Here is a 13,276-nt window from a genome sequence, read left to right as displayed (position 1 = left end):
AAGATTATCTTTCTTTTTTTCAACACAGTTCAATAAAACTTTCTAAGGACAGTGTGAAAGAGGCCAAGAGCATGCCTTTTCGACAAATGGAAATAACTTTGGCAAAGTGTTAAAAAATTTTGTCAAGCCTTGCATTATATCCAAATATAATGTCAGGACCTATTTGGGTTGAGCTAAGAAATGTAAAATTGATTCAAGTTAGAAAATATATTAATGCCTTCTTCATTAAGAGACTAAATAAAAAGGGCATAAATCACTTCAATAGGTGAAAAAAATTTTCAGAAAATTTAAGTGCATGATGGTGTAAAAGATATTCAGCAAACGGGGAAGAGGAATGAATTGCCTCGTCTAGATAAACGTTAGCTGTGAACAATCTAAAGTAAACATTAAACTATATGAGTTATAAGAAGTTTTGTTTTGTTTTGTTTTGTTTTGTTTTGTTTTGTTTTTTGAGAGAGAGGGAAAAAGAGATAGAGAGAGAGATTTTTGACAGGGTCTTGCCACGTCGCAATTTTCCTGTCCTAGCCTTCCAGTTAGCCAAGACCGCAGGCATGCACCATGGAGCCCAGTCTATTTAGGCTGGGCTGGAATACAAATCGGGCCTCCCATGTGGCCTCAATCACCATACAGTGGCTTCCTCCCTTTTACACCACTACAGGTAGGCCTGTAAGTTTTCTTTAAAATCATGAAGATTACAGGATATTTGTTATCACTGTTTTGATTCAACATTGTACTGGAAAAGGGAAAAAAGAGCTATTAAGTATTAGAAAAGGAAAAGTACAGAAACAAAACATATTATTCAGATATAATTTTTTATGTGAAAACCATCTTCAAAATTAATAATATCTAAAATTAATTTTACTTTAGTATATGAGAAACTATCTCAAGAAAATACAATTTAAAATGATAAGTTATGAAGATTAGCCAGTGGCATGGTAGTTGAGGCAGCTGGATTCTGCATGGCTGACTTCAGGGTTTGAGTCCAAGATCTGGTGGCTTAAAAAACATGCCAAGCACATATGGGTGTGTGTGTATACCCAAAACCCTGAGAAGACAATAGAGGAGAAAGGGTTGTGATGTAACCATCCTCTCCAGAAGTGATTTCTCACTTCTCTCCAGATTAGCCAGTGGAATGGTAGTTGAGGCAGCTGGATTCTGCATGGCTGACTTCAGGGTTTGAGTCCAAGATCTGGTGGCTTAAAAAACATGCCAAGCACATATGGGTGTGTGTGTATACCCAAAACCCTGAGAAGACAATAGAGGAGAAAGGGTTGTGATGTAACCATCCTCTCCAGAAGTGATTTCTCACTTCTCTCTCTCTCTCTCTCCAGTGGGAACATGCATTTTATGGTAAAACCAGAAAGAAAAAATAAAAAGAAAAAAGTATAAGTTCATAAAATTAAATTATTTATATAACAATAATGTGTTCAGTCCTTATGAAAAAAATAGAAATCTGTACTTGGAGGCATTAAGGAATACCTAAGAAAACTAAGAGATACCATATTCATAGATAGAAAGACTCAGTAAAATAAAGACAATTGTTTTATTTAAATTGGTCTATAAATTTGAACTAGTTACAGTGTAAAAAAATTCAGAGATTTTTATGATTTGGGACTTTAGAATTCTAATGAAGAAATCTTCACTTGTGGTCAAAGTTTTTTTGTTTTGTTTTGTTTTTGTTTATTGTAAATATTTTACAGTTTTAGCTTTTATATGGAACAAATTGAGTCTAAAATGAACATTGAAAACAAAGGGTTAAGAATAGTCAAGACAGTGATAAAAAGAACAAGGAAACAAGCTACTAGATATGAAGACTTATTTTAAATCTGAGGTGTCTAATACAGTGAGGTTTAGGTTCAGTTAGAACAGAACAAAGTAGGAATCCCAGAAACAGACTTAGAAATCCTATGTATGAAAACTTGTCTTAAGATTTACAGCCTGGGACCAGCAGTTGGCGTAATGGCTATGTCGCTGGACTCCCACGTCGTCCACTGTGGTTCGAGTCCTGCACCCAGTGGCTTAAACTTAGGCCGGGCGCATGTGCATGCGTGCGTGCGTGCCCAAGATCCCAAGAAGAGAATGGAGGAGAAGGGATTGGGCATGGCCATTCCCCCTGGGGGGTGATTTCTCGCTTTCTGTCTCTCTGTCTCTGTCTTTCTGGCGAGCACAACCACCCTATAGCAAAAACCTCCCCCCCCCAAAAAAAAAAGGAGTTAAAAAAAGATTACAGCCTATTCAAATAAGTGGCAAAGGATGAACTTTTTTGTTTGTTTTGTTTTGTTTTGAAGAGAGATTTGTGCTATAGGGCACATGTGCTTGCCAGAGAGACAGAAAGCAAGAAACTGCCCCTCTCCCATCCCCAGGGGCATGATCATGCCACAATCCCTTCTCCATTCTCCTCTCAGGATTTTGGACATGCACGCACATGCATCCAGCATGATTTTAAGTTGTTGGGTCTGAGACTTGAACCATGGTCGACTACATGGGAGTCCAGCAACGTTATGTCATTTGTTGGTCCAGGATGAGCTTTTATATTGAAGAATGCTGGCATAATTGAATATCCATATGACAAAATAAAATTATGCTTTATCTATACAATATATAAAAATTAATTCCAGACATATTAATATTTAAATGTGAAGAGCAAAATTTTAAAATCATTTGAAGAGAAATATTTGTATATACCTTAATGACCATGAAATAGCTAAGAATTTCTTAAACCAAACATGAATACCATAAAATAAATAAAAGATTGGTGAATGTGACTACTTTAAAGTTTTTAGTTAACAAAAGATGCAATTAACAATATGAAAAGACAAGTTTTAAGTTGAAAAAATATCTTCAATACTTGTATTAATGTTATATTAGTATCCAACATATAAAATTAATTCCATAAATCAGTAACAGAAGACAAGTACACAATAGAAAAAGAGCAAAAGACAAAAATATTTTACAGAAATAAACCCCAAATAGATAATAATTATATGGGGACCAAGAGATCATAATTATGTCACTGGACTCCCATGTAGTCAACCATGGTTCAAGTCCTGGACCCAGCAGCTTAAAACTCATGCTGGGCATTTGTACTTGCATGCCTCAAATCCCGAGAGAATGGAGAAGGGATTGTGGTATGACCATCTCCCCTGGAGGGTGATTTCTTGCTTTTTGTCTCTGGTGAGTGTATGTGCCCTATAGCAAAATCTCTCTGAAAAAAAGATGAAAAATACATGAAAATATGCTCAATTTTTTATACTAGCATCATGCAAATATAACCTAGAATGATATGTTTTATATCTACCAGTTTGGCAATATTTAAAATTGCAATTCCAGTGTACTGAAACTGCAATTCTCATACACGGCAGGTAGAAATGTCAATTTGTAAAACCATTTTGGGGTAAAACATAGTATTATTCAGTAAAACTGGAAATTCATATATGCTCCACCTAGTTTCATTCCTATACAAAATTAACCTTAATTTGTTTCCCAAGAGAAATATTGTACATATGTAACAACATAAGGAACAAAACATTAGGAACAGCTTAAATACTCATCAAAAGGAGAACAAATTCATTATATATTCATATAGTAAAATAGTATATAGTTTTGAAAATTAATGAACTAAATATGCATTTTTTAACATGATTATGTCAGGGGAATGTAATGTTGATTGAAAAAAAAAGTTTGCAGCGGAATATGTAGTGTGATACTATAAAGTTCAAGAATATACAACATTAAGTAATATGTTTAGTGATCCACTTTACAATAAGCTGAATGCAAAGTGTAATGAAAACAAGGTACCAGCAGATGGCATAATGGTTACATTGCTGTACTCCTATATAGTCGACTGTGGTTCAAGTCCCGGACCTGGTGACTTAAGACTCATGCTGGGTACATGTGCATGAGTGACCTAAATCCCAAGACAAGAAAGGAGGAGAAGGGATTGTGGTGTGGCCATCTGCCTGAAGGACAATTTCTTTCTTTCTGTCTCTCTGTCTCTCCAGTGAGCACATATACCCTTCATCAAAAAAAATCTCTTTTTTTTTTTTTTGAGAGAGATTTTTACTATAGGGTGTGTGTGTGCTCTCTGGAGAGACACAAAGAGACAGAAAGCAATAAATCACCCCCTGGGGAGATGGCCATGCTACAATCCCTTCTTCTCTATTCTCCTCTCTGGATTATGGGCACACAGGCACATGAGACCAGCATGAGTTTTAAGTTGTCAGTTTAGGACTTGAACCACAGTCGATGACAAGGCAGTCCAGTGACATAATTATTATGCCATCTGGTGGTCCTGCAAAAATCTCTCTTAAAAAAAAAAAAGGTAATGAAAAGCAATAGAAAAATAAAAACATTGAGATAATGCTGTCTTTAGCTGGAATGGGAAGAAGAGAGATTGAAGCTGAATGCACAGGGTAGTCAATGTCCTGGTGTTGGTTTTATTTTTTTCTAATGCCATTATAATTTTTATTTGTAAGACATATTTTACTAAAGACATAATAAACAAGTTATTATTGTAATGGATATTTTGATAACACTGCCTTAATACATGCTTCGGGGCCATTAAAGCTAAACCTCAGCCACTGGGAATAACAGATGCTAAGATGATTGCTAACAGCCATGTTCCTTATCGGAAATTACCCTCAGGATCAGAAAATGACTCATGTAAAGTTACCCTCCTCCATACTTGGGGCAATGAGGAAACAATGACTGACTGGTGTGAAAATACGAAGGCCAGCTCTCTTCCTATAGTTTGGTACAATTATGAATGACCATCCATCTCAGGGATAACTTGAATATGATATTTACCTTAGTTGCACCTTCATTTGTATATTACTTTCTCCCTTTGGCCAATCCTGTCTTGCTTATCAAGTGCAAGACATTAAATGTTCGTAAGTAGTAAAATCATTACATATAGGCCACTATGTTGATTTATAACCGAAAACAATACTATTCAATTTTTTACCTTCCCTTCTGAGGAATGGATTTGCTGGATACAGAATAATAGGTTGACAGTTTCAACCATATACTTTTTTCCCAAAATACTTGAGTATATAATTCCAATATCTTTTTGTTACACCCATCGTTTATGATGAAATGTCAGTTGTCAATTGTATCATTGTTTGCTAGTATGTGAGTGTCATTTTTCTCTTTCTGCATTCAAGATTTTCTCTTTGTCTTTAGCTTTCGCTAGTTTGACTGTAATGTGTCTAATATGATTTTTTTTTGTATTTATCTTTGGCATGCATTGAACTTCTTGGTTCTATAAGTTAATATTTTCCACTGAATTTCAGAAGGTTTAATTTCAGTCATTCTTTCTTTGGTATTTTTCTACTGTTTTCTCTTTCCTCTTAAACTCCAATTACATTCAGGCTACACATTTAATATTATCCCGCAGATCTCTTAGGTGTTTTTACTTTTCTCTAATCTTTTTTTTTTCTGACCTTTGAATGGGTAATCTCCATTACTGAATCTTCAAGTTCACTAATTTTTTTTTCTATGATCTGAAATCTGTTAAGTGAGTTTCATGAGTTTGTATTCTTTTTTTTTTTTTTTTGGAGAGGTTTTTGGTATAGAGTGTGTGCTCACCAGAAAGACAGAGAGAGACAGAGAGAGAAAGTGAGAAATCACCCCCCATGGTGAATGGCCACCCCACAATCCTTTCTCCTCCATTCTCCTTTTGGGATCTTGGGCACACATGCACATGTGCCTAGCATGAGTTTAAGCCACCCGTTCTGGGACTCGAACCACAGTTGACCACACGGGAGTCCAGCGACATAGCCATTATGCCATTTACTGGCCCCTTGAACAGCTGTATTAAGTTTTGATACCTCTCAGGTCTATGAAAATTCATTTTTTTAAAAAATGTTTTCTATTCTCTAGTGTAATTTCTAGTTTTTTCACTCATTTTTAACATGTTTGCTTTTAAATATATTTATCTTCAACTTTTTCAATATATCTGCTTTAAGTTTTTGTTTGCTAATCTAGCATCTGTATCTTTTCAGTTTTGTTTCTGCTGACTTTGCGTGTGTGTGTGTGTGCTTTGTTCTTTTCATAGAGCACATTTGCTCATTGCAGAGAGACAGAGATAGGAAAAGTGATAAATCACCACCTCTTGGGGATAGCCATGCCACAATCCCTTTTCTTCCATTCTCTTCTTGGGACTTTGGGCGTATATGCATGTACAAGTGTCTGGCATGGTTTTCAAGCTGCAAGGTCCATGGTCAGCCATGTGGGAATCCAGCGCATTAACCTCCACACTGCCTTCTGACCCAAAGTTTTGTTTTTTTTTGTCTACTAATTTTTGGTTGAAAATTGGACTTTGTAAATGACATACTATTGTAACTATAGATTCTATTCTTCTGAGAATTTTTTATCTTATAAAAAAATTAGCAGATAATTTACTACCTGCACTCAAAATGTAAGTCTATCTCCCTGTGGTATTTAGCCATGGATACTTATACACATTATGACAAAACCAAGGAAAGACAGTTCAGTCAGGCAAAACTTCATCAAACTGATTGATTGATATCACGTTAACCAAACATTCTCATAATCCTCTGGAATGTTTATTGTGGTGAGAATTTTACATCATACCAGCAGAACTTTAAAGAGGTTAATAGATTATTCAAGAGTGGAAATTGTAAAGAGACAGAAATCATTCTATTAGCTTTTAAATATCTCACTACCTTTTAAAGGGCCAAGTTGTCATTTAAATGATTGCTTTATCAGCTTTAAGACTTATTAACTTTCAATATTAACAGGAACTTCATGACGATGTTTCTGTAAGTGTGCTTTTTTGTAACATATTAGTGCACTTGTGTGTTTTAAGTGTCACAGTTGGTGGAATATATACTTAGCTCAATAAATATTTCCATTTTCAGGGAGGACTAAGCACCAGGAATGAAATGTGTCTCTCATACCTTCTTTATTATCCGAGAGTTAATCTTACTAGATGTGCCAGTATTCCAGACATTATGGAACAACTTCAGTTCATTGGTGTTAAGGAGATTTACAGGCCAGTCACGTAAGTAGTAAATGGATTTTATGGTAGAGACAATAGGGTTCAGAGAAGGATGACCTTTATTTTCATATTAGTTTCATTACCATGTAATGGATTTTTTTTTATGTGCCATCCTACTTGATTATTTTCAGCTGTGGAGACCAGGTAAGCTTCTTGATGGCTATGTTAAGGGTCCTCCCCAAATCTCTTCTGGTTTCAATGATTTGTGGAAGAGTTAAGGAACTGCTTGGGAGGAAAAACCATGTGGACCCAGACCAGATAAAACCAGGTTGTAAGCTTCCAAGAGGCCTTTCCCAGAAGAGTCACACAGAATGCCTTTAATCCCACTAGCATGGAATTGTGACAATATAAAGGAAGTGGTGTCTGCTGGAGAAGCTCATCAGAGACTCAGTGCCCCAAGTTTGGAAGAATGTGGTGGGCTTGTGGTCACATACGTACTTTCTGCCTAGCGTGTACCAAAATTCCAGACTGCCCGAAGGAAATCAGGTGTTTGGCACAAACTGCATTGTTTTTGTGCAATCTGTCTGAGCATAGTGAGTCACTCTAACCATTTACAGAAAGTTTCATATCAGTATAGGACAATGCTTACCATTTTAAGTTCCTAGATGTCAATTAAGGGTCAGTCTTGCAAGCAAGTCTTTCTGAGAATAACAATCTCAGACATGCTATGTGAATTCTTTGTATTCAATTGTATCAAAACTACTTAAGATAAAATAATAAATAAGATAAATATTATTACTATGCCCTTGAGATTATATTCTAGAGTCAGGGAGAGGTCATAAACAAATAAATATAAATGAGAGCACGTGTGTACTTGCCAGAGAGACTACATGGGTGAGGGAGAAAGTACCCCCCAGTGGGGCAGGGTCATGTCACAATCTCTTTTCCTCCATACCTCAGGATTTGGAGCACACAAGCATACACAACAACCATGTTTTTCAAGCCACACAGAACACAATTCAAACCATGTAGTCAGCCATGTGGAATCTGACCTTCTTAACCACTAGGCCATGGGCTGGCCCTAAAATTTTAAATAGTAGTAGATGTTATGACGATAACTGAAGCAAGGAAGTATGTATGTACCTACTGCCAATGGGATGGTGAAGGCCTCTCTGGGAAGGTGGCATTTGAGCAGAGACCTGCATGAGAAGGATCCAGCTGTAGAGATAGATAAATGTATTCTACACTGGGAGAAGATGTAGTAACCCTACAATGGTTATGAATGTGCCAAGTATCAAGGACCAGTAAGAGGGTACGTGTGGCTGGAACAGAGTCAAGTGTGGTAGAGAATAAGAGAGGAGTCTGAGAGTAGGTGGGACCAGATCATGGAGGACTTTGTGGGCAACACATGCCTTTGGGCTTTAAGTGCAAAGATATACCATTGTAAGATATAAACAAAATCGGGACCAGTAGTTAGCGTAATGGCTATGTCGCTGGACTCCCACATAGGCGACCACGGTTCACGTCCCGGACCTGGTGGCTTAAACTCACGCCAGGCGCGTGTGTGTGCGTGCCCAAGATCCTGAGAGGAGAATAGAGGAGAAGGGATTGTGGCGTGGCCATCCTCCCTGGGGGATGATTTCGCGCTTTCTGTCTCTCTGTCTCTCTCTGTCTGTCTGGCGAGCACACAGGCCCTATAGTGAAAACCTCTCAAAAAAAAAAAAAAGATATAAACAAAATCAATTTAGCCAATATGTTGAAAAAGACTCTAGGAGGGCAAGATTAGAAAAAATGACACCAACTGGGAAACTACTGTGATTGTAGCTAAGAGGCAAGGGTGCTGTGGGTCAGGTTGGTGGCACTAATGAGTTGGTTACATTCAGGTTACCTTTTGAAAGTAGCACCTATAGGACTTACTGATTGTTCGAATCTCAGGAAGTTAATGAGGAAAAGGGAAGATGAAAGTTTAATGGTGATCTGCAAAAAGTGTTAAAAGAACATCTTTGAAAAAGACATTGGGATTCTGTTTTGGGTATATTAAGGTTGATGTAGATAAAGAGATTTTGTCTATTCTTAGCATCAGTGAGAAGAATTAAAATGGCTAATAAAAGTTTTGGAATTGTATAACTTGTCTTAATATAAGAAAGAATTATCTAATTGCTAGGAATTTTCAAAATGAAAAGGACTTACATAATTAGACAAAAATATATAGACAGAATTCTAAGGGAATTATTTAAGAACAGTTATTTATTTATTTATTTTTGAGAGGTTTTTCGCTATAGGGCGCTTGCGCTCACCAGACAGAGAGAGACATAGAGACAGAAAGCGAGCAATCAGCCCCCAGGGGGGATGGTCATGCCGCAATCCCTTCTCCTCCATTCTCCTCTCGGGATCTTGGGCATGCACTCCGACCGTGAGATTTAAGCCACCGGGTCCGGGATGCGAACCACGGTCGACTACGTGGGAGTCCAGCGACACAGCCATTACGCTAACTGCTGGTTCCCCAGAGTTAATTTTTTTTAAAAAAAGAAAAGCCACTTAATGAAGATGTGACTAAATGCAGCTGTTGAAAGGGACTATAAACAGAGCCTAATTTTTTTTCCCTAAATGCTACGAGGATTTTTAAATTATGAACTAAGGAACACTCCTCTTCTTTTTTCTTTCTTTTTTTTTTCTTTTTGAGAGGTTTTTGCTATAGGGCGTGTGCTCTTGCCAGAAAAACAGAGACAGAGAGACTGAAAGTGAGAAATCAGCCTCTGGAGGGGATGGCTGCACTGCAATCCCTTCTTCTCCATTCTCCTCTCGGGATCTTGGGCACACACGCACACGCACCCAACATGAATTTAAGCCACTGGGTCCGGGACACGAACCACTGTCGACTATGTGGGAGTCCAACAACATAGCCATTACGCTAACTGCTGGTCCCTGAACACTCCTCTTCTTAAATGAAATTTGTTATCTTAGATGTGTTTGACTCAGCTCCTATTCAAACAACCCAGTGACCACCAGAACAAAAGTCAGTATCTAGTAACATACAAATAACAAAAGATCTTGTGTAAATTGCTTTGTACGTTACTAAGTACTTTCACATTCATGATTTGATTTAGTTTATTTTCACACAGTTCTAATAGGTAGAGCAGCACATACAATCACGATTTTATAGATGAGGGGATAGAAACTAAGAACCCAAGACAATGTTCAGCATTACATAGGATATAATAAATAGGGTGCTAGGGTTTGTATTTTGGTCTCATATATACGTACATACACATATACATATAAATAAATAACTACATACACAAGTAATACATTAATAAAAACTAAATAACATGTAAATGTACTTCTTTTTTTTTAAATCCTCTTTTTTTTTATTTTATTTTATTGTCATCATCATAATCTTCTTTCTATTACACTAGATTACATATAACTTTACATTGACTTCCATTGTTTTTTCAAAAGGGAATGCCATGCATGTCAGTCAATACAGAGATATCAATCTCCCCACTTTATCATTCAATATCTTTTCCATGCTTTACTTCTTAAACTCTAACAATATTATTTTTAGCAATAATAAATAATCTTATTTTAAACAATTACAATTTTATTTTTAAACAATTAATATTATATTGTTCCTGACTTAGACTTAGGTATTCTTTATTTCCTTTAGACTTTTTTAATATATCAAATACAAACTGTCCCAAATCGAAGATTAGTTTGAGAGAATGCTTGAAACAAGTGAGCTTTCAAAGCTACTGTGTTTACAGGACAAATGAAATGCATTCTATGGCCCGGTTATTTTCTCGTATGCTCAGTCAGGATGAAGCCTCTCAAATGTTCTGCTCCCGTTTCCCATTGAGCTCTGCCAGGGTCCACAGCTTTATAGTCTTTCCCGGGAAATACTGCAATTGGGTTTTCATTACTTGGAAAGACAAGAGAGAATATTGCTTCCTAGCATGAACTTAGTTTTGAGATGTCATTGCCCACCCCAACACACACACACGCAATTTTATTCCATGCTTAAATTTATTCTTCAAAAATAAGAGTAAAAAAGCTCTATTTAAATCAGACTTTCAAATCTATTAATATTGGGTAACTTTACATTGACTTCCATTGCTTTTTCAAAAGGGAATGCCATGCATGTCAGTCAATACAGAGATATCAATCTCCCCACTTTATCATTCAATATCTTTTCCATGCTTTACTTCTTAAACTCTAACAATATTATTTTTAGCAATAATAAATAATCTTATTTTAAACAATTACAATTTTATTTTTAAACAATTAATATTATATTGTTCCTGACTTAGACTTAGGTATTCTTTATTTCCTTTAGACTTTTTTAATATATCAAATACAAACTGTCCCAAATCGAAGATTAGTTTGAGAGAATGCTTGAAACAAGTGAGCTTTCAAAGCTACTGTGTTTACAGGACAAATGAAATGCATTCTATGGCCCGGTTATTTTCTCGTATGCTCAGTCAGGATGAAGCCTCTCAAATGTTCTGCTCCCGTTTCCCATTGAGCTCTGCCAGGGTCCACAGCTTTATAGTCTTTCCCGGGAAATACTGCAATTGGGTTTTCATTACTTGGAAAGACAAGAGAGAATATTGCTTCCTAGCATGAACTTAGTTTTGAGATGTCATTGCCCACCCCAACACACACACACGCAATTTTATTCCATGCTTAAATTTATTCTTCAAAAATAAGAGTAAAAAAGCTCTATTTAAATCAGACTTTCAAATCTATTAATATTGGGTCATCAGGAAAGTCATGACACGTTTTTGCATAGACAAATACGCCATGACTTTCCCGATGATGATGATCTAAGAGTCCATCATCACAATGCCGGATCTGAGAGTGAAAACCGAACATGGCGCTGGATAAAAGATCAGAAAGAGAGAAAATGGTTTAGGTGTTTCTTTCTGTTTCACTTAAAAGAATATTAGTAATTTGTTTTCAGGATGTAATATTATACAGGAATATCCTATAACATATGACCTCAAATCTTCTTTTCTGTGCTCTTAATGATATGATTAAGTAAGTCCTATATTTTATTTTCAACCTTCGATAGCAATCTTAGTTTATAGAAAATGCGTTGATAGAAAATTAGAGATGGTTACTTCTTGTTTTAATTTTATTGTCTGTTTTGTGGGGTTTATTTCTCTGCTGCCTATAGATCTGGCAAGGATTAGGAAAAACAAAAAACTCACAAAGATCATCTAACAGGAGAAGATGATGAGTTTAGGTACACTGTGTATATGTCGTCATGTGTCATACCACAATACTACAAGTGCAGTTCTGGGGGATACTACGTACACTACATGATAGAAAGTTTCTGTGTCCTAGTTTTTGTTTTGTTTCGTTTTGTTTGTTTCTTTTAAGAGAGATTTCTGTTGTAGGGGCATGTGCTCACCAGAGAGACAAAGAGACAGAAAGTGAGAAATCCCCCAGTTGGATGGCCACACTGCAATCCTTTCTCCTCCAATCTCCTCTAGGGATTTTTGGCATGCACACACAAGTGCCTGGCGTGAGTTTTAAGTTTCCAGGTCAGGGACTCAAATTGTGGTTAACTATGTGGGAGTCCAGAGATGTAACCATTACACCATCTGCTGGTCCCACTGGTCCTATTTTTTAAAAAACAATAAAGACACATTTTTCTTTTTCTTTTTCTTTGCAGAAAAATAATTCTATGTTTGTACTGTTTAAAGATCCCACATGCTTATTATGAAGAGTTTAGTTAAGGCAGAATATGTTTATTTTTTACAAAATGAGAAGCAACTAAACCTCCATTAGAAATACAAAGGGACTTTGAAAAGTTCATAGAAAAATAATTAAAATACAAATTTATTTTGATTTGTATTTTTCAAAATTATTTTGAAATAAATGCAGTTTTATCATACTACTCATTCTTCATAAACGTTTTGAAGACCTCTCATAAACATAGCTAACATTAATTGAATGTTATTACAGATACCGCTTTTTTATTTTTATTTTTATTTTTAGCTCTGCAACTGCAGGGATTGGGGTGGTGACCTTGAAGAACAAGACAGCCCCTCCTCTCACACCCTAGTTTTGACAGGGGACGTTGGTCCAGATATTGATCTATCTATCTAGATAGATATTAAAATGAATATATTGAATATTGTTATAAAGATTATAACTTGTGATACTTTTAAACAGAAACATTGAATTTAATTTTATTTTCTCATTAAGAAAGAGAAACTGAAGTAAAACTAAATGTTTATTGAACTTCAAATGAATGTTGTTGCTGTTTTTATGTTTTTTTTTTTTTTTTTTTTTTGGGGGTTTTTGCTT

General features: G+C 36.0%; 1 protein-coding gene across 1 annotated transcript in view; it reads left to right on the top strand.

Moving 5' to 3' along the window:
- Positions 1 to 13,276, top strand: part of MOXD1 (monooxygenase DBH like 1) — a 127,594-nt gene that overhangs the window by 103,307 nt on the left and 11,011 nt on the right. Inside the window, exon 12 of the mRNA XM_006144367.3 lies at positions 6,882 to 7,024. Coding sequence (XP_006144429.1) covers positions 6,882 to 7,024 — 143 coding nt within the window. The remainder of the gene's footprint in view (positions 1 to 6,881; positions 7,025 to 13,276) is intronic.

This window comes from Tupaia chinensis, unplaced genomic scaffold, assembly GCF_000334495.1.
Source record: "Tupaia chinensis unplaced genomic scaffold, TupChi_1.0 Scaffold000117_2, whole genome shotgun sequence".
NCBI lineage: Eukaryota > Metazoa > Chordata > Mammalia > Scandentia > Tupaiidae > Tupaia > Tupaia belangeri.
This window is presented reverse-complemented; position numbering and strand designations above follow the sequence as displayed.